The sequence below is a fragment of the Chelmon rostratus genome, chromosome 18 (genome assembly GCF_017976325.1).
Source record: "Chelmon rostratus isolate fCheRos1 chromosome 18, fCheRos1.pri, whole genome shotgun sequence".
NCBI lineage: Eukaryota > Metazoa > Chordata > Actinopteri > Chaetodontiformes > Chaetodontidae > Chelmon > Chelmon rostratus.
This window is the reverse complement of record NC_055675.1, coordinates 16,746,794-16,772,488: the sequence shown is the minus strand read 5'-3', so window position 1 is coordinate 16,772,488 and position 25,695 is coordinate 16,746,794. Positions and strand designations below refer to the sequence as shown.

The following is a 25,695-nucleotide window of genomic DNA, read 5'->3' as shown; positions in this document are numbered from 1 at the left end:
AGGCCTGGGGCCCTGTGTTTCCATTTGACACAGAACAAGCCAGTAAAATAGGAGACAGGAGGCAGTGATATCACTTTGGTTGAGGCTTATTGGTGTGCAGAGGTGTTGTCCCTCCCACCAGCAGATGTCAGCCCAATCCTGTGTTTGACCTCCATAGTAGCTTCTCCAGGGCTGGAGGGCCATTGGCACTGCTGTTAGCGGATAAAGAACAGGAACAATAGAGATGCCAAGTGGGCTGCTCAGACGAAGAAGGCGATGCTGTGCAATCCCCCCGCTGCTGGATTTGCACATTTCCCTGCACATGTGTATAAGTATTCAGCAATTTTTTGGACACGATGAACTGAGCACTTAAGTCAGGATGATCTGCATTTTGACTGGTAAAACATGCTGAAACATGTTAATGCATAGTTAAACATTTTAGGGACAAGGACTTTGATTTCTGGACAAGAACTTCACATAATATCCAAAACACCAAAGATGGATTTCTGTGTTTTTCCTTGAAGAGCAGCAGGGTATATAGTGCCATAATGATAGATAAGCACTGTCATAATTGGACTGGAGGCAGACTTTGGCACAAGTAACTCTAGGCACTCTGTCTTGCACTGTGATTTGTAGCACAAGTTGTGTAAAACTGCTGATCCATGGCAAGGTGTCCAAGGCTGTGTGTGTGTGTGTGTGTGTGTGTGTGTGTGTGTGTGTGTGTGTGTGTGTGTGTGTGTGTGTGTGTGCTGCACCTGGAAAAAGTGTCAATGTTTGTTGTGTGACATTTGACTATATGTGTGTGTAAATGCACACCCTCACACACACCGTGCATGTGAGCTGTGTGTTGGATGTGTGTGTGTGTGTGTGTGTGTGTGTGTGTGTGTGTGTGTGTGTGTGTGTGTGTGTGTGTGGACCTGTATCACTCATGATGTGGGGACATAAATCTGTTTACGCAGTCACATTGCGGGGCCCACCTTCCTTACGGGGACAAAACGCAAGTCCCCATAAAGTAAACCATTAGATTTTAGGGTGAAGACTTGGGTCAAGGTAAGGTTTAGGTTAAGTTTAGGTTAAAGGATATTGTGAGTCCTGTAGTGTTTCTGGTTCTGGTTAGGGTAACTTTCCAAGAAAACCATGTAATGTCCCCAAAAGTGATGGAAACATGATTCTCTCTCTATGTCTCTCTATGTGTGTGTGTGCATGTGTGTGTGCATGCGTGTGTGTATCAGGACCTGCTATAAGGGAAAACCCCATTAGTGTGGGTTCCCAGGGAGATAATGAGTGCTGACTGCTTTATGTCCTGGAAATGATTGAGTGGAACATAGTAGCAGTTTATGAATCCCCTCTGCTAGTTGCTGTCAGACTGACAGCACATAGCCTGATCGCTAGCTCAGATACTGCATTGTAGATGGACAGCACCTAGCCTGCATGCTAACTCTACCTTCAGACCAAACCCAGTCTGCTTGCTGACCTTGACGGCATCTGCCCTACCTGCCCTACTTGTTACGCAGACTGTGTACTGTGTCCCTATTCCACATAATGTGTTTAGACTAGAAAGCGACAAAATTAGATGTACTCCAAGAAGTCGGTATGCAATGTCAAAAACACTTAATTTTTTTTGAGTGTGCTTTTAATTTCCGCAGCAGTGAATGGAGGTGAAACAGCTCCTGGATGGTATTTGAAAATTAAAGTGCTAAAACTGTTTTGCTTTGTCTTCATGGGTGATTGACAGGGTCAGTGCGAAGTCACATTTTACAGCTGTTAGCACACATTTGCATTTCATTGGCTTTACTGCATTTCATTGGCTTTGCACCTGTACTCTGCACAATGACAATAAAGTTGAATCTAATCTAGTCTGATCTAATCATATTGCATCACATCCTGTTATTCTGAAATGGTAAAGTATATTTATTTCCTTATGACTAACAACAAAAATGCCTACAATTAGCATAGTGTAATTTGTATAAAATCCCCATGGGGTTTGGAATTGGGACACAGCATTTGTATAACCTGCTAGTAACCTGGCTACATCTAGGCAGGCAGGAAGCTTGCTAGGAAAGCTATCTCTATTACAAAATACTGCAGAATTCGTTTTCTTTGCACAATTGCTCTGACTCACAGGAAGTCAGCTGTTGGTATCCATTAAGCCTATGTCAGAAAAAAGTTGGTTCCCATGCTTATCACCTCTGCATTGATTTATTAGAAAGACTGCTTAACCCTTACCCATGTCTTGAAAAAGGCCGACACGTTATCTGCGCAACAAAATAGACAAAGGTGTGTCGCCTTCTACTCATCTTGTTGGTATAAGCCTGCCATTGGCCGACTGTTCCACTCGCCGTTCTCCTCCCCATCCTCTGTCTGTGTGTTACGTTCAAAGTCCCCGCTGCTACTTGAAACAACAACAACAATGCTGAGCTAGCAGCCTATACGCCGAAAAGCTGATTGTACAATAAGGAAGGCCGGCTTGGTTCTCCTGTGGGGATTTAGCCGTTTACAGCCAGGGCTCGCCTCCCCATGCACAAATATTCCACCGAAACCAAAAGCCCGACACTAGCTCGTTTGTTTGTCTGGTCAGTGTTTCTTTCATGTTGTCATGATGTTAATAACTGAAGAAGCTCCAAAAAAAGGAAATCCGCCCGCACTAGTTTTGTTCTTGGGGATTAAAATAAAGCAGGAACAAGATGCTACTTGTTGGAATTTTATGCTTTATTTTGTTAATTGCAAACCTTGCTGACAAATGAAAATACACGGCGACATTCAAAATAAGCATAGCTCTGAAGGAAATACACCCACCCTCCACCATTCACCCCTCGATTCCGAGATTTTAGCTCTTTGCTGCTCCTGAAAGCTTGAAGTCTTGTGATGTTGTGACTCATACAAGTGTAGTAGGTGAGTTACCTGCATCACAGGATGGCCTAGCCTGCCACTAACCTCGCTACCTGTACTGTAATTGATTATAACATCAATTGACAACAATATAATTTGCGCCTGGAAATTAGATGAGGACGCTTGCACACACATTTTTCCCTTAGCGCTTCTCTATTTGGTTGTGTTGTGCAGACGTGGCCATTGGTTTTACACTGCATCGCCTCCGGAATAGGAAAACACATTTTCAGAATACAATTTCAAAATCCTCTTTTTTTTCCCTCCAAAGCAATAACACCGTCTGTGTTTTTCCATGTATTTTTGCTCCATATTGACATTTTTTCCTCCCTGATCAGCTCTCTTTGGTCTCTTGATGTCGTCCCCCGTGTCCTGATCTCTCCTGCTCTGCCGTGGCTTAGCGATTAACCCTTTAAGATGTGTCTGAGTGTTTGTGTTCGGGGGTACACGCCTAGGTCCCGTGTGCGAGCGGCGTTGCCCTGCTAATGCTTCTGAAGCTCGGGCCTCCTCCCGCTGCTGTAGCCTGGGGACATCCAGGCTACAGCACCCGCACACACACACACTCAAAGGTGGAGGCAAATATGGGATGATAGGAGCCAATACAGGCATAGGCACCAGAAGATGTTGCAAAGTTTTTACAATTACTGCGATGCTCATATGGATAAATAGAGAACATATGTATTAGAGGTGTAATAAAAGATGCTACATCTCAAACACATAAAGTCAAAATCCCATTTTCTCTTATCTTTTTTACTTCTCTGTTCAACTTTCACAATTATAATTATCATTTTACTACTTAGTAATAGAAATATAATATTATTACATAGACGTAAAAAGTAGTTTGACCCAGAAAGATCCACTTAATGTCTTTTTCCAGAGCTTTCAACCACATATTGTTGTTACACAAATATACACTGATGGTGAAATGCAAAAGTAGACAAAAGCAGAAAGAAAATAAGGCACACTGAAGCAAAAGTGCATTCAGTATCCAGAATGTCAGATAGGAAAGTTACATGCGCCGGCTTGTATTGAAGTTCCATTGACGAGACATGAGCTTCCACTTGTCTTTAAGTGACCACAGGCTGATAGGCTGGTAGTCTGGAGTCTGAACCAGTCTCAGCTCTGTCAGCCGTCTGTCTGTCTGGCCTCAGCTGTCTGTCTCCTAGTGGTCGTCCAGCTATGTAGAAGCATTGACCTTTAGCTCGCCGTGTACTCCACGTACCACAGGGAGCAGCGCCCTCTGGGGGGAGACGGGGTCACTGCATCGCGTCTTCGCTTTCGGCGTGACCTAAGACTGGAGCGGCTGCTGGGGGATCAGGCGAAGCTAAGCGGACGTCTGCTGTGATGATTAAATCCCTGGCTTCTCCCACATGGTGGGTTTAAGGACGGAGATGTGGCGCGCAGCGACGTTTAGGGGTCAGGCGATGAAAGCTAAGCTGCAGATTTACCTGGAGAAAGGTGGTTGGGTGGAGCTCGGGAGGTGGGAGGGAGCCGCGTCATGAATTCTTGCGCACCTTTTCCCCCTCCCCTCTCACTCTTCTTCCTCCACCCTCCCTCCCTCTCCCCCCTTCTTTTCCCCTGTCTTCAGCTCTTGCACAGGATCACATTAATATTCCTTTGAAGCCTGTTTCAACTGCAGCCAGATCTCCTTCTCCCTCTCCTCCACCCTCATTCCTGCTCTCCTTCTCTTTTGCCCCCCCCCCCCCCCCCCCACTCCGCCTTTTCTTCATTTTGCTTTCTGATTTTTTTCCATGCCATTGTTTTGTCGAAGGGATCTCTTTCCTACCATTTCAACAAACCGGTCCAGAAGGGAGGGGCAGTTTTATTACCTTCAGTCAGGAGTTCCCCTTGTTGCACACATGCACACACACACACACACACACACACATAGAGGGGTGGTGGGTTCCGATGCCTTTGACAGAGCGTGTTGATTGGTTCAGAATGGTTGCTGCCTCTTGTAGGAGAGTGGAACGGCTATTTTTAGATCAAGGGGTAGCTGGGAGAGAAAGACTGAGGAGGGCTGTGTGTGTGTGTGTGTGTGTGTGTGTGTGTGTGTGTGTGTGTGTGCGTGTGCTTGCGTGTGTGTGTAAGGAATACTGCAGTCTTGAAGGAAGTTCCCTCTTCACACACATATACACACACAAACACACCCGCACACATGCACTTATGCAGCAGTGCCCCTCTAAAGCCAGGGTGGTGTGTATTCCATGTGCTTGCTCCCCTTTTCTCTCCTCCCTCCACCTTTTTTCTCGCTGTATCTGTATCCTCCTCCCTCCCCTCCCCTTGCAGGCTTTCTGTCTCTCTTGTTTCCCCCTCTCTTTCTCTCTTTCTGAGCTGGCTCGGTGTGCAAATGTCAGCACTCTCCCATTTATTTGCCAGAGCCCAGAGCAACGTCCTGCACCCTCTGCTTACCTCTGTCTCCACAGCGCTGCCCCGTCGGCTCTGCTTTTCTCCTCATCCCCCCCTCCTCCAGAAAAATCCCTCCATCCCACATCCTTTTCATCCCTTCTCCTCCACCAACCCTCCATCCTTCCCAGCTCTGTTGCATTCCTTCCCTCCACCCCCCCACCCCTTTTGCCATCCCACTTCCATTTTTTACACCATTCTTGCTTCACCCTGTCCCTCCGCCCCTCCTCTCGTTCATGGATCATGGCACTTCATTGGAGTAACATCATGACATTTCCAGTCTAGTCTACAACTCGCGCATCAAGTTTTTTGGCTTAAATCCACTGCACCACCACCATCACCCCCCACCCTTCGGTGCTTCGCTTTGCATCTATTTTAGGACGCAAGCGTGTCTGTTCACGTTTGGCCCCGTCAGATCACAAAACACCTTGTCCCTCTCCTCATCCTCCTCGTCTGTCGCTTTCTGTCTCCTCTCGCTTTGTTATGTTTTCCTTTTCCCGTCTTCATCTCCCCACGTCTTTCTCCCTGTCTCACTCTATCCGTCACTCTATCCGTCTGCGATCGCCGTGATGACTCATGTGGCTCGCACCTGCTCTGCAGTCGCCGGGCCGTCGGGGTTTCATAAGCAGAGGTTGGAGACGATGAAGGTGTGGCTTCGCCTCTGCTCGTTGTGATCAAATAGTGTGCAGGGTGACGGTGGCGGGCGGGATGTCAGCGTTGGATTTATTCACAAAGTGGCCATATTTGATTTGCAACACAACTTGGGAGGAATGATGCAGAGAACAATGTAGCAGTTGCACCAGAAGTCATTTTTACGTACAGGTACACCTGCCTCAGTGCAGTGAGGCTGCAACAAATGAGAGAACATACTATTCTCTCTAAATTAGACATAAATTCAGAGTCCTCTGTGTCCAAGTCACAGGTGTGAGATGTGGATCAGAATGTAAGAATGAACACGTTTCCAAAACAGGACAGAACTCTTCAGAGATGTGCTTCGATTGCAGCGCCTTGGATGCCGTTCATCTAGTTTTCATCTAGTTCAAAGGAAGATCATTTTGGTGTGTTTCATCATTTTCCTCATCTGAGGATCACTTCAGTCTCCCCGCTTGAATAATCACATGTTGCTGTCTGTGACACAGTTTGGGAAACAGTAATTCACGGTTCTTTGCGGAGTGAGTGAGCTGTCATGTCAGGGATTTTTGGGGAGACTAATCCTTCTTTTTTTGATAGCATGATACCGTTACCATATAATCACTCACAGTTACGAGGAAAAGTCATTTACTGTTTGAACAATGCCGCTGACTTAACGCTAGCGATTTGTGCTGAAGCCCTTCATGCGTTTAATTTTGGATTGCTCTTCAGTTTGTGTGCTCATTTCGTTCTCTTGTCTCTGTCTATCCAGTGAGTGACAGCTGTTTTCGAAACCTTGCAGAGGACCGCAGTGGCGTCAACCTGAAAGATCTCGTCCACGACCCCTCCCTGTGAGTATCTGACAGATCAACTAACAGAAATGAAAAATGCAGCACCGTCATGTTTATTCCAGAGAAAAGTCCTTTAACTAACCTTAAATCTACGACTGTAAGAAAGATGCACAGGTTCTGTGCGTGTGTGTGTGTGTGTGTGTGTGTGTGTGTGTGTGTGTGGAAGCTGTCTCCTTTTTGTGCAAGAGTGTAACTAAGAAACTAAACTAAATATATCTCTTCAACACAACATGTCGGGGCTCGGTGTCGCCCTATGGAGAGAAATTCCCAGCATGCATGGCAACAACAAAAGAGCTGCAGCACTCTTCTGTTTAAGGATGATGCCTGGTGCCTGCAAGAAGCCATTATTTGCTCAAAGAAGCTAACGGAGGTGAAGTCAACAATTGTTTCCCTTTACAGGGATGTGGCATGAAAAACAGGAAAACAATCACTTCCATCACAAATGAACTTGTGCACCTTTGTATGCCACTTGTGAGCAAAGTGTGCATCCAAACAAAGTAAAATCTTTGAAAAAAAAAAACTCCCTGTAAAACATGTATCCACCTGCGTCATGAGAGGCAATTCATGGCCAAAAGTATGCGGACACCAAGACATTGCACCTTTATGTGATTACAGAACATCTCATTTCAAAACTGCAGCCGTTAATAGGCTGCTGTGACAGCCTCCACTCTTCTGGGAAGGCTTTCCTCAAGATTTTGGAACCTGGCTGCAGGGATTCGCTCCCATTCAGCCACAAGAGCATTAGTGAGGTTAGGCACTGATGTAGGGCGATAAGGCCTGACTCACACATCCAGCTCATCCCGTAGGTGGGATTAAATACAGTTGAGGTCAGGGCTCTGTGCAATCCAGTCCGTTCCTTCCTCACCAAACTGGGAAAAACACTTTTTATGGAGTATTAAGACTTACAAATGGAACTAAAGCACCTAGCCTAAACAGCTGCAGAGGTACGAAACACCTGTGTCCACATACTTTTGGCCGCATATTGTATACTGAATATTTCAACAGTCCACAGCAGAAAAGAGTTTATTTATTTCAGATTCAACATAACAGCCTTTCATATCATCACACATATCACACATTGCCTTTCGAAATGCCGTCTCAGCCCGTGACTCAAAACATGGCGAACTGCGACCCCAGCGTGCAGCCTCACACACGCTCCTCGAGACGTCCAAGTCATTCGCCACACAGCCATTGATTTGCAGGCGCTATCCTGCTCCTCTGTCACAGTATCACACCAGTCAATATCACTGGAGTGTCACCAGCCCCCCCCCCCCCCCCCCCCCCCCCCCCCCCCCCCCACGGTGGGTCCCTGGACTGGTCCATGCTTGTCATGTCCTTTACGGTGTGTTTATTTTGAGGCTGATGTGTAATGTATGTGTCAAGTCTGTGTGATACAGAGAGGGAGTGTGAGGAGGCTTGTGCCAGGTCATGTGCGTCACGCCAGACGGAGCACCAGAGAGTGATTAGGGATCCATTGCACGCTTATTTATACAGTTTGCACACCAGGGAGAATCTGGACTCGTGTTGTTTTGGTCGTGCATGCGCGCACACATGCTTTAATCCACACATGTCTTTTGCAGTTATCTATTTTGCAAGGTCAAGGAACAAGGAAATTGTGTTTGATTGAACAAAATGATACCATAACATATGGATGTTGAACAACCTACTAGATTACTACATTAGATTTTAATATTGTTTTAATACATGAATTTACAGGAAATATTTTTATATTTCTATTTAGAACTGTAGAATCTAGTACTTGGTCTTGCATAAGTATTGAAAAAGTCAATGCTGACTTGAAGCACGAGACAGGATGAGTTAAGATTTTTCTCTTTGGGCTTATCCTGCACCTTTAGCCCAGTGGTGTCAATGCACTTACACCTACCGTCCACCCTGACCACCTTCCTTTGACTCACTTGTTATAACTGAATGTAACACTTCCTGGACAGGACCAACGTGCCAATGCACAGAGTCCATGCAGTGATCACATTTCTTTTAGCAGGCTGGTAGTTCAGCAGTGTATATATGTAATTTTTAGGAGCACCAACCTTTAGTAGTAAAAGCGTTCTGCAAAAGAAGCTTTCGTTAGCGAGAGCACAACAAAAAAAACACTTTGATGGACTCAGTGTCAGTACATTGTGATGACGAGCACCAGTCGTTTGGATTAATGAGTTGACACGAGAAATATAAGAGGTGGGTCTATTTAATCAAACACTTGGATACAAGTCAAGGCAAGAGCTGCATTCATGGCGTCCTCAAGGACTTTGGATCCCACTAAAATGTTGCCACTATGATAGTTACAGAGAACTGCGGGGGTTTCCAGTGGCTAAAATCAACCCCCCATCAATTGTGTGGTTTCCTTGGTTGGCAAGTTTGTTGATGTGCTCTGTGGCCCGCTCGCGCCACTAAAAAGGCACTTTGGATGAAGGTGTTCTGTACCAATTAACCAAGAGCGTTGATCCCGGATGAAACAGATTGCTGTTAAACATGTAAACTGGGCGTTCAGGCAGTCCGCTCCGCTGTGTTGCGCCGACGCACACAGGCTCTGGCTGACCTCCTCTGGCCTGAGATCCTCCGTGCCATGTTAATCCACGCCACACCACGAGTCAGCGGCTCCATCAGGTTGACCAGCCGGAACGCTGTGCCCTCAATGTGCCACCGCTGCTGTGACAGAGACACATAGACGGAGACAGAAAGAGAGAGAGAGAGAGCGAGGAGGAAGGAAGGGAGGCAGGGAGGACGGGGCCACAGCAGGACACATGACATAAACTATAATCACAGGCACACAAGCACACACACACTAGCATTGGCACATGCAATCAATCAGTCTGCCCGGTTTGGCATTCAGGAGCATCCAGAGGTGTGTCAGGTGGAGAGAAAAATGATATGTGGCAAGAGAGGAGAAAGAGTAACAGCAGGGGGTCAAACAAATGATACCCAGACTCAAGGACACACAGATGAGGCAGGGGTAGGTGTGTGTGGGTGTGTGTGTCCTTGCGTTTGCGTGCATCTTTACTTTCCAGCGTGAGCGAGTGCTTTTGTTTAGATTCGTATATTTTTGCGTGTCTGCGGGAGTTTATGCTCATGTGTGCCTCCCTCCCGGGCTGTTGAGCCAACTCCGCGTCTCTGCCCTCCAGCGACTTGTGTTGCAACAACCTTTGTTAATTTTACAAATTGTCATGGCTAAGAATAGCCACAAGTCAATCAGATGGGTGACAGTAGGCCCAATTTCACAGTCGGTAGACAAGGACACACAGGCATACACCTGCACTGCTAGAGATCAGCGGCAGTGAGCCTCACAATGACTGTTTGACATGTTTTTGCTTGGATCTGCTTATGAAAATGTTCATGAAGTTGCATGCAAAGCAGTAACCTCCATTCAAATGCACAGCAGTGGGTGATTACAATCACGCTGCTACTGCTGCTGTAATCAGTCTTCTTATTAATGCGTCCAATCAAAAGGCGTCACTCATAGTGACAAATATGCAGAGAATTATCGCCCAACCAAAAAGTTTTTAAAACCTGCTCCACACCTAACAGCGCAGGCAGACATGTTTAGCAGCTAGCCGGTGAACATAGTGCAGCATCTAGCTGCTAAAGAGTTTGAATCAGTGGAAGGTGGAGACCGAAATGAAGCTAAAAGGAGAGCAAATACTGCACTTACATTCATCAGGTGGACACAAGTATGACTCCAAATTAATGTTAATGTTGCTCCTTGTCTGCTGGATGCGTAAATAAGACTCATATCAACTTAAATATGGCAGTGTTGTGTATACAGACTGTTTCTGCTGGCCCCAAGTGGCCAAAAAATCAACTAATGTGGGTTTTACTGTTATAGCACTGCCTCTAGTTTGGGGCTAAACATTTTCAAAGCACTGTTCATAAGGTTAATAGAGTTAATGTATTATGATTATTAGCTGGATATGATCAGTCACCAACACACATGTGGATGCAACGCAAAAAAACTGCTGTTATGGTCAGTTACAATGATGGCTCAGGACTCTTAGTTCAGCTTGTACACACATCTAAAAATGTGTCAAACAAAAGTGCAAAACCTGCAAAGCAAAGATTGCATTTCTTTGTTAAACTCCACCTTTTTCCTGCGAGTTAGAACAAACATATTTGTGACTGCATTGGGACTCAGTTGAGTGATTGTAAAGTCTTGGTGGTTCTGAGGCTCTGCCCGGCGACCTAAGCAAAGATGCACATCGCTGGCAAATGAAACGCACATATGAGCTGTGCTTATTCAGCCACAGATGTTAACTTTGTTGTTTAAATATGTGAGGTGTGTTTGATATGCGGTGTGGGACGGTTAAGGGAATAGAAAATGAAACGGGGAGAGGGGACTGTCAGCAGCGGCAGATTTGAACGGGATGACATTTATTCTGTAAATAAACAGAACGCTTCTGCAGAATTTTTTACAGCGTGGCCGTGTGCGTGAGTGTTTGTTAGGGATTGTTTAGTGGCTGTGAGTGGAATCATGAGAGTGGAACCCCTCGCTGAGCACTCAAGCTCTCATCACGGTAGGGGTTTGAAGAGGTGGGCTAGTCCACTCCTCCTCCTCCTCCAGCCCCCCCAATCCTTCCCTCTATCAGCTAACATGTTGAGAGGTGACCCCTTGAGAGCTTTCCTACATACGGACGAACCAACAACTCAGCTGTAATGGGCTCGGCTCCACGCTGCCACTGGGAGCGTGGAGATGGCCGAGGCTCTCCTCTCCTCCCCGGATGGAGTGTATGTGTGTGTGCGTGTGTGCATGTGCGTGTGTGTGTTGAAGAGCAGGAGGAAGAAAGAGAGAGTGAGATTGAGTGCCCTGTACAAAGAGCTTGTATTATTAATGAAATCACCCTGGCAGATGGGTCTTATCTTGGAAGTGTCCCACAACCGCCGAGATTTGCAGCTGGCTCACATGCACACACACACACACACACACACACACACACACACATGCTTTTCCTCTCTCTTGTTAAGTGTGCCCCTGACAGTCCATCCCTGCCTTTTCTCGCTCTTTTCACTCTGTGCCCCTCTCTCTCATCCCGCCTTTCTCTCTTTATCCTCCTCTCTGTGCTCGTCTTTTATTCATAGAAAGATTTGGCCGAGGCGTCCAGGCTTTCAGGCCAAAAAACTACTGCCACGCTCCCACCCCACCCCCACCCCTCCTCATGCCTCGCTCCTTCCCCCCTTCCATTCCCTCCTCCGCCCGCGTCAGGATTTGTCCACACCTCGAGCGAAAAGCCTTTATTCCAGGCTGACTACCTTCAGCCTGCGGTTTGAAGAAGAGCTTTATGTGTCGTAACCCCCTGCGGTAGAAAGAGACATAGATGGGTGTTAGAGATTAAAATGTTGCAGGCCCTTTCCCCTCTTATAGGCTTCCCTCAATTCAGAGCACACCCTCCCAAAAATACGACCAAGCACTCTATCTGCAAAGAAGCCAGCCGTGCCGAATCACACATTCTGCTCATACTCATATACGTATAAATACACATTTACATCTGTAAGTACATACCCATACTGTATATACATGCATGTACACACGTGTATACATAGATACACGTGTGCATGCACACATGCTGTAAATTATACAGCATATGCACATATACAGATGCATGTGTGTTTACTGTGCATGTGAATGTACACAAACAGAGAGAGTACATATATGCTCAAATGGGCATGTGCACACATATAGACTGAATTGCAATTTACGTTGTAGTAGCCCAGCAGATTTCTGGTAATTTCTTTATTAGGTTTGGATTAACCAATCAGCAGTGAGTGACATGTCCGTCCTGGAGGTGTAATTTTCAGCCAACAATGAGTTGAAATCAAGTCATCAATGAAGTTTTTGACATTGATCTAAGAAATCTGGAGTTGTTTTTTCTTCATTTTCTTGTTGTTTTTTTTTTTTGTCTTTATTTGACAGCTGACAGTGTATAGACAGACAGGAAATGCATATGGTTGGTGCATGACAAACAAATGCAGCAAAGGTCCTCATCTGGAATTAAACCAGGGATGTTACACTTGAGTGAAATGCGTCTTAACCACTTGGTTGGACATAACATGACCTCATAAGATACATAACTGTTTAAAAAAAAAGCCACAAAAACACACACACATACATGGACATTATATATTCCACCTGCAAAGCTCTGATTGGTTGCTTGTTTCTCCAAAGGGGGGGGGGGCATATTTGCTTTCAATGGTCACAACACCAGACTCCATTTGAACTGCTGAGCAAACTGAGATGTTGAGGTGAGTCAGAGGTCTGGTACCAGGCCAGTACAGCATATAGTCTAATCCAACAGTCCTGCAATTTCATGAAGGTTATGTTGTTGATTCAACTGTTTGGTCATTTTGGAGGCTGCAGTTTGTGGCAATATTGAATTGTGTTGCAGTATACTGACAGGTGTTTCTATTTTTTTGTCCACCCCTTTTATATCAGTGAGAGTTGGCGAAACAAAGCACACACCTCTGTTTTTGAATAGTCACACATACACAAGAAAACACACAACACATACAGCATACATGCACATACATATGGTACATACATTTATACCTATAATGTATACTGCACACATGCATATTTAAACATACCTGCATATAGAAATATGCTTAGTAGAGCCAAATAACACTATGTAGTGATACAGGCAACGTATGGCCTATGTATCACTGTGTGTACATGTGGTGTGTAATACAATACAATATACACAAACACATATACTGCACGTCAGTACATACAAATACATCCACAAGCTTACTGTACACAAGTATGTACACATTCATACATATAAATACTGCAGATGTCCGATCAGGCACACACATAAATGTCTGTTAAAATTGATATATTTTGTATTTATTGACATGGACACGTGTGCACACGTGAACACACGCATCACTTCATGCCTTAAAGCTATTTCATGCAACATGCAGCCACGCGTGCCTGCGCACACTCAAAAATGCCCAGTCAACAACATATTGCTGCCTTCGCGCAGAAATGGCATCCCCGATAGTTACAAAAAAAAAAGAAAAGAAAAGAAAACACAAACATTCACCGGCACACACGAAACTCTCACACACTCTCTCACGATGAACAACACAGCAACTCGAGGCTTCAGGCAGGAGGGGTTGCCTAGGAAACGGTGGGAAGGAACCCTAGTTATTTGTGTTGAGCATATTTTCATTTGGGCTGAAACAGAGAGGCATAAAAACCCCAGGAGAGGGAGAGAGGTGATTTGTCCTGACAGCTCCTTTACTCTCCCGAGGTGTAACACACACACACACACACATAAATGGACGAATGCACATGCATGAACGCAATCATAAACACACGGACACATACAAAGACGCAAACACATCAAGAAAAGTAAATCACTCGTGTCATCACAGGAATGTCAGCAGGGGTGTGTGTGTGTGTGTGGGTGCACAAGTTAGTGGATGCTCCGAGTGGCCCTACATGTGCAGTGTTTCATAAAAGAAATGCCCTTCTCAAATGATTCTTTCTGACTTCTTCTGCCTCTTTTGTCAGAACCAGACAGCTTCCCTCTGAGTTTCATGCTTCGTCTCCATGCATGCTTGCTGCGGCATTCTGGTGTTGCCTCGCTTTAGCGTGTCTCTCTGCTGCTCCGCTGCACAGTTTGAGAACTGAGCAGAGCCGACGGATTTGGTGAATGGCATTTCCAGGGTGCAAAATGAATCCTTTGTAAGTCAGCGTGTGGAGAGCGAGGGTTTGCATGTGGATGAAAAGCATCTGAAAAAACGCAGCGGATGCTTTTAACGTTCACAGAGTTCATGTGTGTTTGTCTGAGGGAGGGTATCATGGCGTTTAAGTGGCTGACGCGGAGGGGGAACATGATGCAGTAGTCTCCCAAAAATAGCGCTTCTTAAAAAAAGAAAAGGGTTACATAAGGGGTGTCTGTGCAGAGCCTTCACCTTGAGCCTGGGGTTGTTCTTTTTGGGGTGTCATGCTGGGTCTGGCCACAGGAGGTCGCCATGGATTGAGGTTCAGCAGCAGCAGCAGCAGCAGCAGCAGCTCTGTCCTTGTCAGAGCTCCCTCTTCAGTGGGTCGTCCTGTGGAAAATCCTTTCAGGAGGGGACGTTCAAGGGCATTCTCTCTCTCCTCCTCGCTTGCCGTTATATTTCTATGTCTCTCTCTCTCTCTCTTTCCTGTCTCCTGTCTCAACTGTCTGTATTTCCTCTATACCTCTCATGCTTTTCACACATCGTCTTGTCATGTGCTCTCTTTTCTCTCAATCAGTGCTTTTGCAGGCCTGCATTTTCTTCAATGACAGATGTAGGGTTGCTTTTAAACTCTAGTTTGCTGTCAGACCAGAACAAGCATTGTTTCAGTCAGACGAGCTTTGGGGTGCTCGTTTCAGATTTTTTAGATGGGTATTTTCTGCTTTATTGCTCTCAGAAAGATAGAGGAGAGCCAACAGTATCCCCGGTGTGCTGCGTAACCCCCTGATCCACTTGGACCTTCTACTTGTGGTGTATACAATCAGGTGGTCATCCTCAGTTTAAGCTCTGTGTTTCTGCTAAAGCTTGTTCTTCTTACAAGGTCCACAGTTCCTTAGCTGACCTTTTTGACCTCCCTGCAGAAGGAAGGCAAGACAAAAGAGGATTTTCTCGCAGGGATCAATAAAGTATCTTGTCTGGAATCTAATACGTTAATAACTGCTTCTGTAATCTAATGGCTTTCTTCCTTTCTCAGGTTGGGGGGTATGATCTCGGCCTACAAGATAGTGCCAGATGAGATAGACGAAATCAAGGTATTTAATCTATCAGTCTGTCTATCTACTATATCGATCTATACACAGTATCTGCAGTGATGATTAGGATTAATTGTGTGTTTCTGTGTGTGTGTGAATCAACAGGAGACTCTGGTGGACTGGTGCGATGAAAAGGAACTTAACCTCATCCTAACCACCGGAGGCACCGGCTTCGCCCCGAGAGACGTCACACCAGAGGTGGGTTTAAATGTGTCCATCGCAATTCTCTCCATGAGCAACGATTATGAGGCTTTTTTTAGTTTTAATTTGCCAAAATAAAAAAAAATCTGACTGGTATTGAGACAAACAGTACAGCAACATACGTAGTGTAAGGACTAAAGTAATAGCTTTACTGTTTGTGTCTCATAAGGAAGCAAACTGCATAATGAAGCCTGAGAGTTGTATTAAAATATAGCTGGAAACATGTTACATAAGAATAAAAGAGGACAGCTTGGGGTGAAATATGGATAGTGTTTTGGTGTGAGGTCACGTCAGGGAGCTGGTGTTATACAACTACATTGTACAATGGACGTATGACGATAACGAATGCGTGAAATACGTCGTTGTGTGAAACCTAGAACTCGCCTGTTGTTGCTTTATTCATTTGTTGCAGCGCTGATTAACACACAGTGTAATTAGCCCCGTGGTCACATGGGAAATAAAGAGGCGGAAGTTAGATCCTTATTGGTTCATTTTTTGGGGGAAAAAAAAATCATATATATGGGATTATGTAGCAAGCAATTCAGAGATAATGGGTGGCAGGTGAAGAAACTACAGGAGAGGCGGCCATAGTGGCTAAAGACCATTTCTTTATTGTCGACACATTTCCAGATTTACCACAAAGTAGCTGTCTATGCTTGGAATCAGATTTATTTTAGACTTCAACCCCTAATTATAGATACATAAATCATTTATATAGATTATGGGAATTTTTCAGCAGTAAAAACACAATTCCCCCATGTTTTGCACTCTGTTTTAATTAATGTATTTATGTTTGGCAACTCACAGGCCATCATCATGTCATATCTAACAACAGGGGAGAACTCCAGGGTGCATTAACGCAAATCATTTACAACAAATGGGGTTCAGTGCAGCTGTGGCCACACACACGCACTTTCCTCAATGCTGCTGCTCATCATTGCAGAAAACGTTAAATACAAAGTTTTAAAGTGTGTTTGCATGCAGACACACATGCAGGGTAGTGTGCTGTGAATCAGGTATATTACCGTGCATACATGCAAGGATCTGCCTCCAGTCTCTCTCATCTCCTCTCGTCACACGTCGCCGTCAACCCCATAACTTTAGTTAGAGTGGGACCATTTTTTGGATTTACGCTGCTACACTGTGTTGCGCACACTCAGCCATCCTCACTCACACTCACACACACACACACAAGCAATTTGGCAGGGGATGAGCTGTGGTTCTCAGCAGTATCATTGGCCCTCATCAATCATGGTCGACAGCAACCTTCCTGGAAGAGGGAAGACGCGCAGACACTGTAGTCGCTGATAATACCTGCTATCTGATTCCACCCTGTGTGCTGGAGACGACGGTATCTCTCTGTCTGTCTCTGCGCGTTTGAAGCCTCTACAAGACACATATGACTGTATTCTGCTTCAGCTCAAAGCAGGACACAAGTAACAGATTACATTTCGCAGCTTTCGAGCTCTTTGTACAGTGTTATCTGACGTGCGCCCGCCTTCTACATCATCAATCAAGGCCGATTTCATCTTTGAATTCGATCAAAATCAGGGCTTGTTTGTGCTTCATGTTGAATGACCAGCCGGGACATGAATACATGCAACCAGCAGGGGTGCATTTGGTTTTCATAGGTGACGGTCTTGCCGGGTCTTTGCAGGGACATAACCAGCCGGGATGTTGCTGTTTTACCTTTTCTTGTCATCTTAGTGGTTTGCAGAAGCCTGTTTGTTGTCCTGCTACGTTGCTGTAGTTAGCGCTACTAGCAGTAACTCATAATCACATTTTCCATTCCTGCCCAGTGGTGCAAGAAGTACTCAGATCTTTTACTCAAGTAAAAGTCGCAGTACCACAGTGTAGAACTACTCTGTTAAAGTACAAAAGCATTGTCAGAATACTGTATATATTCACGTATTCATTGCTTATGATTAGTGCATTAATGTGTACATCACTTTAACAGCTGATAAATGTGTGGCCAGTCTTTTTACATGTTTTACATGTATATGCTGCTGAATAGTTAATGAATTTCCCCCTGGGGATCAGTTAATCTTACTGATCTCATTAGATCATTTATTTATTGGTTATATTTTGTATTATTAATCTGTATCTCTAAAGTTATCAAATGCAAGTTGTGGAATAAAAAGTGAAATATTTGTGTATGAATTGTTCAAGAGTAGAAGTTTGAAGTAGCAGAAAGTGGGAAAAACTCATTACTGTGTGAGATCAGGCTGGTTTGCTTCATCCAATATGGAAGCTGGAGGAATTTCATAGCTGTCCATAACTTGTAAAAACATTAAAGCTACACTTCATGTAAACCGCTGGAGCTTGATCCCTTCCTGTTAGCCGCCATCCAACAGATGCATGCGCGATTAATTGCTCTCCTCATGCAGGTCGCATTGATTTCTGGTGATTAGCCAGAGAAGCATGGAGGATGTATGCGAAACATCTGCTCCAATATTTAACTGGATGAAATGTTTATTTTGAAATATCTAAATAAGAACAGCTCCTATTTCCTTTTACATGGCTGTAAATACCCTCATAGTCCCTCCCTGCCTGTTGAATCAAACCCACCTCCCTCCTCTTCTAATCAGTGACTTTGTCTGACGTGTGATGAGGTATAAATCCAGCCTCCTCCCCTCTTGTCTCTATCTCACCCCTCCTCTGTCCCTCCCACACTCTTACCCTCCTCCTCTCCTCTCCTCCCTCCCGAGTCCAAGCCCGCGATGCTCATCAGTGGCTCCTCTCCCTTTGAAGTCTTTCCTCTCCCCTCTCCCTCGCTAATGGTGCGTTTGAAGTGTCACTCAACTCAAGGGCACCCAACACACACAGCTGGAGGAGAAGGCGCTATCTTCTCCGCTATCTATCCGTCAAGAGCGTGCCGCAGTCCCACAAATGTGTACACATGCACGCCCAAACAAATGCCTTGCTTCCTGCGAAGACGGTGAAATTGGTCAAAGCGCCACCCCTGAAAACCACACGTATCCCATCTGCTTTTAATGCCATAAAATCCCAGCTGACCAACTGAAGATACCTGCACATTGTCTACAAAACATGATAAATAATCGTCATCTCAGAAATATCCCAGGCTGCAGGATCGACCGCGCAGGCTGACCAAGAAAAAGACATATTCCTGCATCGATTTCAGGGATTTAATCGATCATGATTGCTAATGGGGGATGTACAGCAGACAGGTCAGATAAGGATTTTTCAGCCGTCAGACAGCTGAGACATGGATTGTGCGTGTGTGTGAGGGATTGTAAATCAATACGTGAAGGGCAGATTTGAGTCAAGACGTGCATCCAGGAGGCGTCACGGGTTTACCTCTTAACCTCGCACTTCAACAAGATTTTTTTAATGAGGCGTTATTCTGAAGCGCGCTGTTCCTGCAGCGAACTTTAACGTCGCATTGCTTTTCTCTGTTGTTTCAGCCATTCTGATCACTCTGGATCAATCAAAGAAGCCAGTGTCAGTATCCAGGTCCTCAAAAAATATGGGTTGAAATATCATATATATATATAAAATATATCTATTTTGATTTAAATCCTTAAATGTTAAAGGTCTTTTTTCACTATACAACAATATACAACAGAGAGGTGCAATATTTAAAGCATATCACTGAACACAGTGGAAAAATGCTGTTGTTCTGTTTTTATATTGACATTTATAGTCTCACAGCTTTAATCAACTATATTATATCAGGAAAAAGGAAAGTTATGACACCTTTATTTTACTTTAGTCTGCTGATTGTTCACTCAGTTGTTCCAGCAGCATGATGGAAAGACTTCAGAACTTCAACTAAATTTAAATACTGCTCACAGATTTCATGATTCATTGCATTTTTTCAAATGAACCGGGGTAAGGTATCAAACATCCCAGAGACAAAGACTAAATGACAGCACAGGTTAACAGATTAACGTAGCTGTACTTTTGGGAAGGATGCATATGTCTGTGTGTTGTTATAGTAGCTTTTCTGACACTCATCTCTTGTATAAACCCAGTCCAGTCAGCAGTATAAATGTTGGCATTGTACGTTTCTGCAAACCAAGGACACGTTTGATTTGTGGGTTTCATAAGTGTCACATCAAAGTTTCTACAATAGGTCAAAGTGATGGAGTTCAGATTACTGGTGCGTGTTTATGAGGCTTCAGGACATTTTCCAGCCATGTTTGTGCCGACAAATCTGGGTATTTTAAGCCAAAACATGATCTTTTCCCAACCCAACCAAGTGGTTTTGTCCCTTAACCTGATCAGACCTTTGCCGCAGTGCTGTAACGTACCCGTGGTTTGCAGAAATGTGCAAAGCCAACATTTATTCTGCCGATTGGGTTAATAAACCCCTTCCTGCTGGTATTTTTAGCTCAAATGACTGCCTGAAACTAATCTGCAGGAGTAGAACTCCACAGCGTTTGAATAAATCGTTTCATAAATACTGAAGATAGACACATGCTTAGTTAGACTGTGATCACACTAATGACCCTCATCTTCATCTCTCCTCTCTCCAGGCCACTAAGGAGGTGATAGAGCGCGAGGCTCCAGGGATGTCTCTTGCGATGCTGATGGGATCCCTCAACGTCACACCGCTAGGCATGCTTTCCAGGTCAGACACACACTCTCACATACCAAAACACTTCATTTTCTATTGAATTCATTTATTTAATCCTCTGTGCCAGCGTGCTAAAGTTAAAACGTCCCGTCACCTGACTTCATAGTCCCTGTATTTAGACGTGATCAAAGCAGAGACAGTTATTCAGCTTATCAGATCAATAACATGCAGTGCGACTCCCTCCTCCTGCTTAAATAGGAACATCCCACCTTTTCATGTTAAGTCAAAATGTTGAGTGAGTTCATTCATCACCTGTGATGAAGTGCAGCGCAGTGCGAAACACTGAATCGAGGCTTTAAGGTGGAGGGAGAGGCATATATCACCATAATGAAGCTCGCTAACGCGCTTTTCTTCTCCCGTATTCTTTTAAAGCCTTCCCTGTGTTTGTGTGTTGCAGACCTGTGTGTGGTATCCGAGGGAAGACGCTCATCATTAACTTACCAGGAAGCAAGAAAGGCTCCCAGGTAGGAAACAGCTGCAGCGGCGTCACCTTTTTCTCCTGTGGATGTTAGGGCCGGGTGTAGTCAGAGCCACCCGACCAGCAGTGACATAAACACGGGTAATTCAGATCAGGTGCTGTGCTTGCAGAAAAAAAAACTCATTTTTAAGGAGTTGAAGTGATAAGCCAGCTCATATGCCTCACTTACACTGTTTTTTCTTTCTTTTTCGAGGGGTTTGAGGATTGAATTCCCAACCTCTGTCCCCATGTCAAAGTGTCCTTGAACAAAAAGCTAAACACTAATTGCTCCTGATTTGCATGGCTGTTCACTGTGGGGAAGTGGGTGAATGAGAAGCAATTTCATTTTTCAGTGCAAAATATAGCAAGAAGTCAATGCTGCGGATCTGGTCCTGTGCACAGGACACCTTGATTATACTGACAAAAAATTGAGGAGTAGACAGTAACCCGCGGCTTTGTCTTGAATGCTGGAACTATGTAGCTATGACCTGTTTGTATGGGCTCTGTTAGCTTAGCATTGTGCTAAAAACATGACTCCTTATGTGAAGGTCGACATCACATTGAACTCTTCCCTGCACATTGTCAGTGATCGAAATGCATCTACATGCAGTCAGTGTCTGTGTGTGTGTGTGTGTGTGTGTGTGTGTGTGTGTGTGTTTGTGTGTGTGCACACGCGCACATGTGTGTGAGAGGAGCATGTGTACAGTGCGTGAATGCATTTGAATGATGAATTCATGATGTCTGTGCGTACAGTATAGATCTGTGTGTGTGTTTCTATCTGTGCAAAGGAAAGATCAAGAGTGCACGTGTGGGTTTATGTTTACATTGTGTGTGCGTGTGTGTGTGTGTGTGTGTGTGTGTGCGTGCGTGTGTGTGTGTGTGTTCGCCCACTGCTGTCTCCCTCTCCCCCTCCATCTGTCTCCCTCTCTGCCGTGCTGACCTGCACATCTGTCTCTGTCTCGTTACGCGGCCGCTTCTCCTGATCGATTTTAGTATTTCTTTTAATCAATTACGCCACATCCCCCCCATCTGCTGCCATATTAGTGTCTCCCTCATCAACCCCCAGTTAAAGTTAACGGCACAAGCCGCCCATTGCAGGCTTTTATTATGATGATCTCCTGTCATAAAGATAACGGGGAAGTCCAGCTGAGCCAGCCAGACGAAGGCCCTTATGTCAGAGTGTCGGCGGTGCATCTTTTAGCTACTCATTTTGTCTCTTTGGCCTCATTTACCCCGCAGATACAACACACTCCTGATCTGTGGACTGTTGGCATTCCATATATGTCCTGGCTGTTTGCATATTGTGATGCAATCTTAGGATGACTTTGGATGAAATGTTTTAGTGGTTCGTGTCAGTGTAAGTGATTTTATGAATGCATCTCAGGAGGGAACATTGAAACTTTGTACGTTTAGAAATTGTTTTGACATAACTTTTGAAGGAAAAAAAATTATGAGTTAGATTTAAAAGTCATGTGGTGGTCAACTTAAAGCTGGAGAGGAGCTCTAAAAAACACTGGATCCTACATTTCCCATAATGCGTTTAACAACAAAAGTTTTACGAAGTGATGCTCCTTTCATACCCAATCATGATGCTATCATCTGTTACCAATCAGCCTGTTTACCTGTGGAATGATCCAAACAGGTGTTTTTGGAGCGTTCCTCAACTTTCCCAGTCTTTAGTTGCTCCTGTCCCAATTTGTCTAAAACATGTTGCTGCATCAAATTCAGAATAAGCAGATATTTACAAAAATCAATGAAGCTGATGAGTAGAGACATTAAATATATTGTCTTTGTACTGTTTTCAATTGAGTTTATGTCAAAAAGGATCAGCAAATGATCACATCCTGTTTTATTTTGTAGCATTTGAAGCAGTTCAGCAGATTTGATGAAGATGATGTACTAAAATGTACTCATTGTAAGTCACTTTGGATAAAACGGTCAGCTAAATTATGTAATGTAATGTCAAATCAGAAGAGAGCTCTTTTCAACTCTAGATTTGGCTTCAAAGCAATAAATACTACAGCCAACCTTTAAAAATCTGTACTATATTGGTCAAACTGTAATATTTTATAACATATTAAATTACAATGTAGGCTAAATAAAACTAATATCAGGGCTATAGTCCATAAAACATGCTCAATTTCTCTTCAGCCGGAGAGGAAAAATGCTTTTGCCGCTCTCCTGTACATGGATGTTTCTTTAGGTCTCGACATTTCAGCCCATCCCGACCACATTTAGACTTTTTACGGCGGCTTTTGCAAACTGTAATGATGCTTCAACCCACAAGCCTGAATTTCTGCACCGCAATTAACGATTTAGTCTTCTCTCTTCATGGACCCAACATCTCGACCAGGTGCTGTAATGTTGCTCCCACGTGGTGATAGTATTCCTACCTGCGGTAATGATGTTTAATGACAGTTTCCCCTGCTCTGATGCTTGTGCTGTGTGTGCCGCTCGTATCTCTGCTGGTTATCGTAACATTTGTTCACCAAACATTGAAATTTTTGGTGATGATGCCTCCACCTGCAGTGATGATATTTACCTTGTGGTGAAGACATTTATACCCTCTGTGATGACATTTCTAAACACTGCAGTGACATTTCTCCCTGATGGGACAGATATTTTTTTACATAAACCACAGAACTGATTGCAACTTCACTTGATCACTTCTCATACTTTCATCTCTGCATACATTTGTATTTATATCCGTGTGTTCAATATCATCTTTGGCTGAAAAGACTGGCAGAATGCTTTGTTTGAATGACAATACTCCATATCTGAGGCCTTCGACCCCATATGTAAATTTAACTGAATTTCCTCATTTTATAGAAATAATTTCCACAGGGTTGAAGAGAGCAGTAAATCAGAATTTAAGAAAAGCAATAATTGGAGGGAAGTGTGGAGAAATTACTCACATTTATGCCCTCCTATCCCTAAACCTGCTTACACTACGCTCCTACAACTGTTGCAACCAGCTAACTAGACTAAAAAACTGTACTTAACTTCACTGAAGGGTTTCTTTTAGAAGATAAAAGGCCTAGCATGTGTGTTACAATATCCTAACCACTGTTTTGGCCCTCCACACCCCACCAGCTGGTCTATAAGTATATTGTAAATATGAAAATGGTCCTCAAAGTGTGGGGGGCCCCTGATGTAAGGACTCCCATGCCCTGATTTGTTATTTCTGGATTCTTGCAACTTTACTGATCTAGAACCTGTACTCCAGAAGTGATACTGGTCTAAAATATAATGGTGTCCATTTCTTTTCTCACTCTCCATCTCTTCTTCTCCACTGTCCCGTGTCTCTCTTGTTTCTCTGTCCATCTTCTTCACTTTTTATGTTTGTCTCACTGTCGTTTTGTTGCAGTTTCTTTTTGCTCTCTCACTGAATCTCCAACTCTGTCTCTCTTAATCTCTCGAGATCTCATCCTCTCTCTCCCTCTCTCTCTCCCTCTCTCTCCCTCTCTCTCTCTCTCTCTGTCTGTCATCCTCTCGTCATCTCCTGCAAACCCCCCTCTCCGAGTGGCAGTGCCTTCCCCTCCTTCCTCCATCCTTCTCTCTCGCTTGTTTCCGCTGGCAGTATATCCAGGGATTCTGCTCTTTAGTGTTCCTGACAGTTACTCTCCTCCAGGACAAAACAGAGAATAAGAGCAGGCGAAAAAAAAAAGCCGGCACTCCTGACGTACCTAAAAAATTTCCCGGCACGCAATGAAAGCACAAAACGGGAAAGAGGGAATGTCTCCAGGCTCTTGACACCATCCTCACTCCCTCTTTTCCCCAATCCCTCCACACCCGGCCCTCCTTTCCACGTCTTCCAAAAACACTCAGACGTGGGCTTCAAACACACCAGCAAGAGGCATAAACCGTCTTCTACTGTGTGCTGAGGGGTTTAGGATGTGTATGTGTATGAATGAAGGCGAGGTATGGGGTGGAAAGGTTAGCTTGCGGCTACACAGCAGCGCTAGCGGGCTGGTGGTCAACTGCTGAGATTAACCCATTCAATCTCTTTCATCTCCCGCTCTGAGGAGTCCACCTGCTCTCTTTTTTGCATCCTTCATGCACAGCGGCGGAGGATGCTGTTCCAGCCATGCATGCATCCTCGTGTGGATCTGTGGGATTTAAATTCAGTCAAATCAAGATTAACATTGTCATATGTAATCCAGCCTGTGATAGGCACACATAAAGCAGGATGTGGTTGTGGAAAGGTGGCTCCGAAAGCCTGCTCGCAGCCAGCGATACTGTAAAGTGTGGGAGCGATTAATAATGTATCTTCTCAATGCTTAAAATACACAAGAAGATAAATAATTTCACAGATTAGCTCTTGTCTTGGGAGTGAGGAGAATGGAGCATTTAGCATAGCCGAGGAGCCCACAGGCACACTGACACACAGAGAGACGCCGGAGAGGGAAACAGATATGGAGGGAGGAAGGAAAGAGCACAAGCTAGTATAAATGTGGCCAGAGGGAGGCACTGTGACCTGCTGAGGTCGAGGAGGAAATCTCTGGTTTTCATTCTCTGCCTTAAACAGGGTCACACACAGTTACACAGAACTGAGTAGATAACATTATTCCTGGTTAAACGTAGTAGTCTGCTGTAAAATACCTTAACTGCAAGGGAAGCCAGGTCTCCAGTTGACACAGACTTATTTTGTATATTAGAGACAGGCCTTTATTTCCTATATTTAAGTAGAATTTTGCATATTTTTTTGAGATGTGTCCCTATTGTCAGATCCAATTCTGTTTTATTTTCATGTGAATGTTGTTTCCTGTTCATGTAAACTCAACACTTGCCCTATTTTTACTTGTTGCTTTAATAAATTCAGCATAATCTGCATTTCCACAGCTCTAATTCCATCAGCAGTAGTGTCATACTTAATGTGTTGCTCTTACATTTTTCTCTTGAACCAAAATGTATTATGTCACT

At 44.4% G+C, this 25,695-nt stretch overlaps 1 protein-coding gene across 4 annotated transcripts in view; it reads left to right on the top strand.

The window, feature by feature from the left end:
* The window catches only part of gphnb (gephyrin b), a 94,019-nt gene that overhangs the window by 21,504 nt on the left and 46,820 nt on the right, over positions 1-25,695 (top strand). For all 4 annotated transcript variants that reach the window (XM_041958145.1, XM_041958144.1, XM_041958142.1 and 1 more), the window contains exons 2-6: positions 6,674-6,752; positions 15,457-15,514; positions 15,620-15,712; positions 20,215-20,309; positions 20,713-20,779. In XM_041958145.1, coding sequence (XP_041814079.1) covers positions 6,674-6,752; positions 15,457-15,514; positions 15,620-15,712; positions 20,215-20,309; positions 20,713-20,779 — 392 coding nt within the window. The remainder of the gene's footprint in view (positions 1-6,673; positions 6,753-15,456; positions 15,515-15,619; positions 15,713-20,214; positions 20,310-20,712; positions 20,780-25,695) is intronic.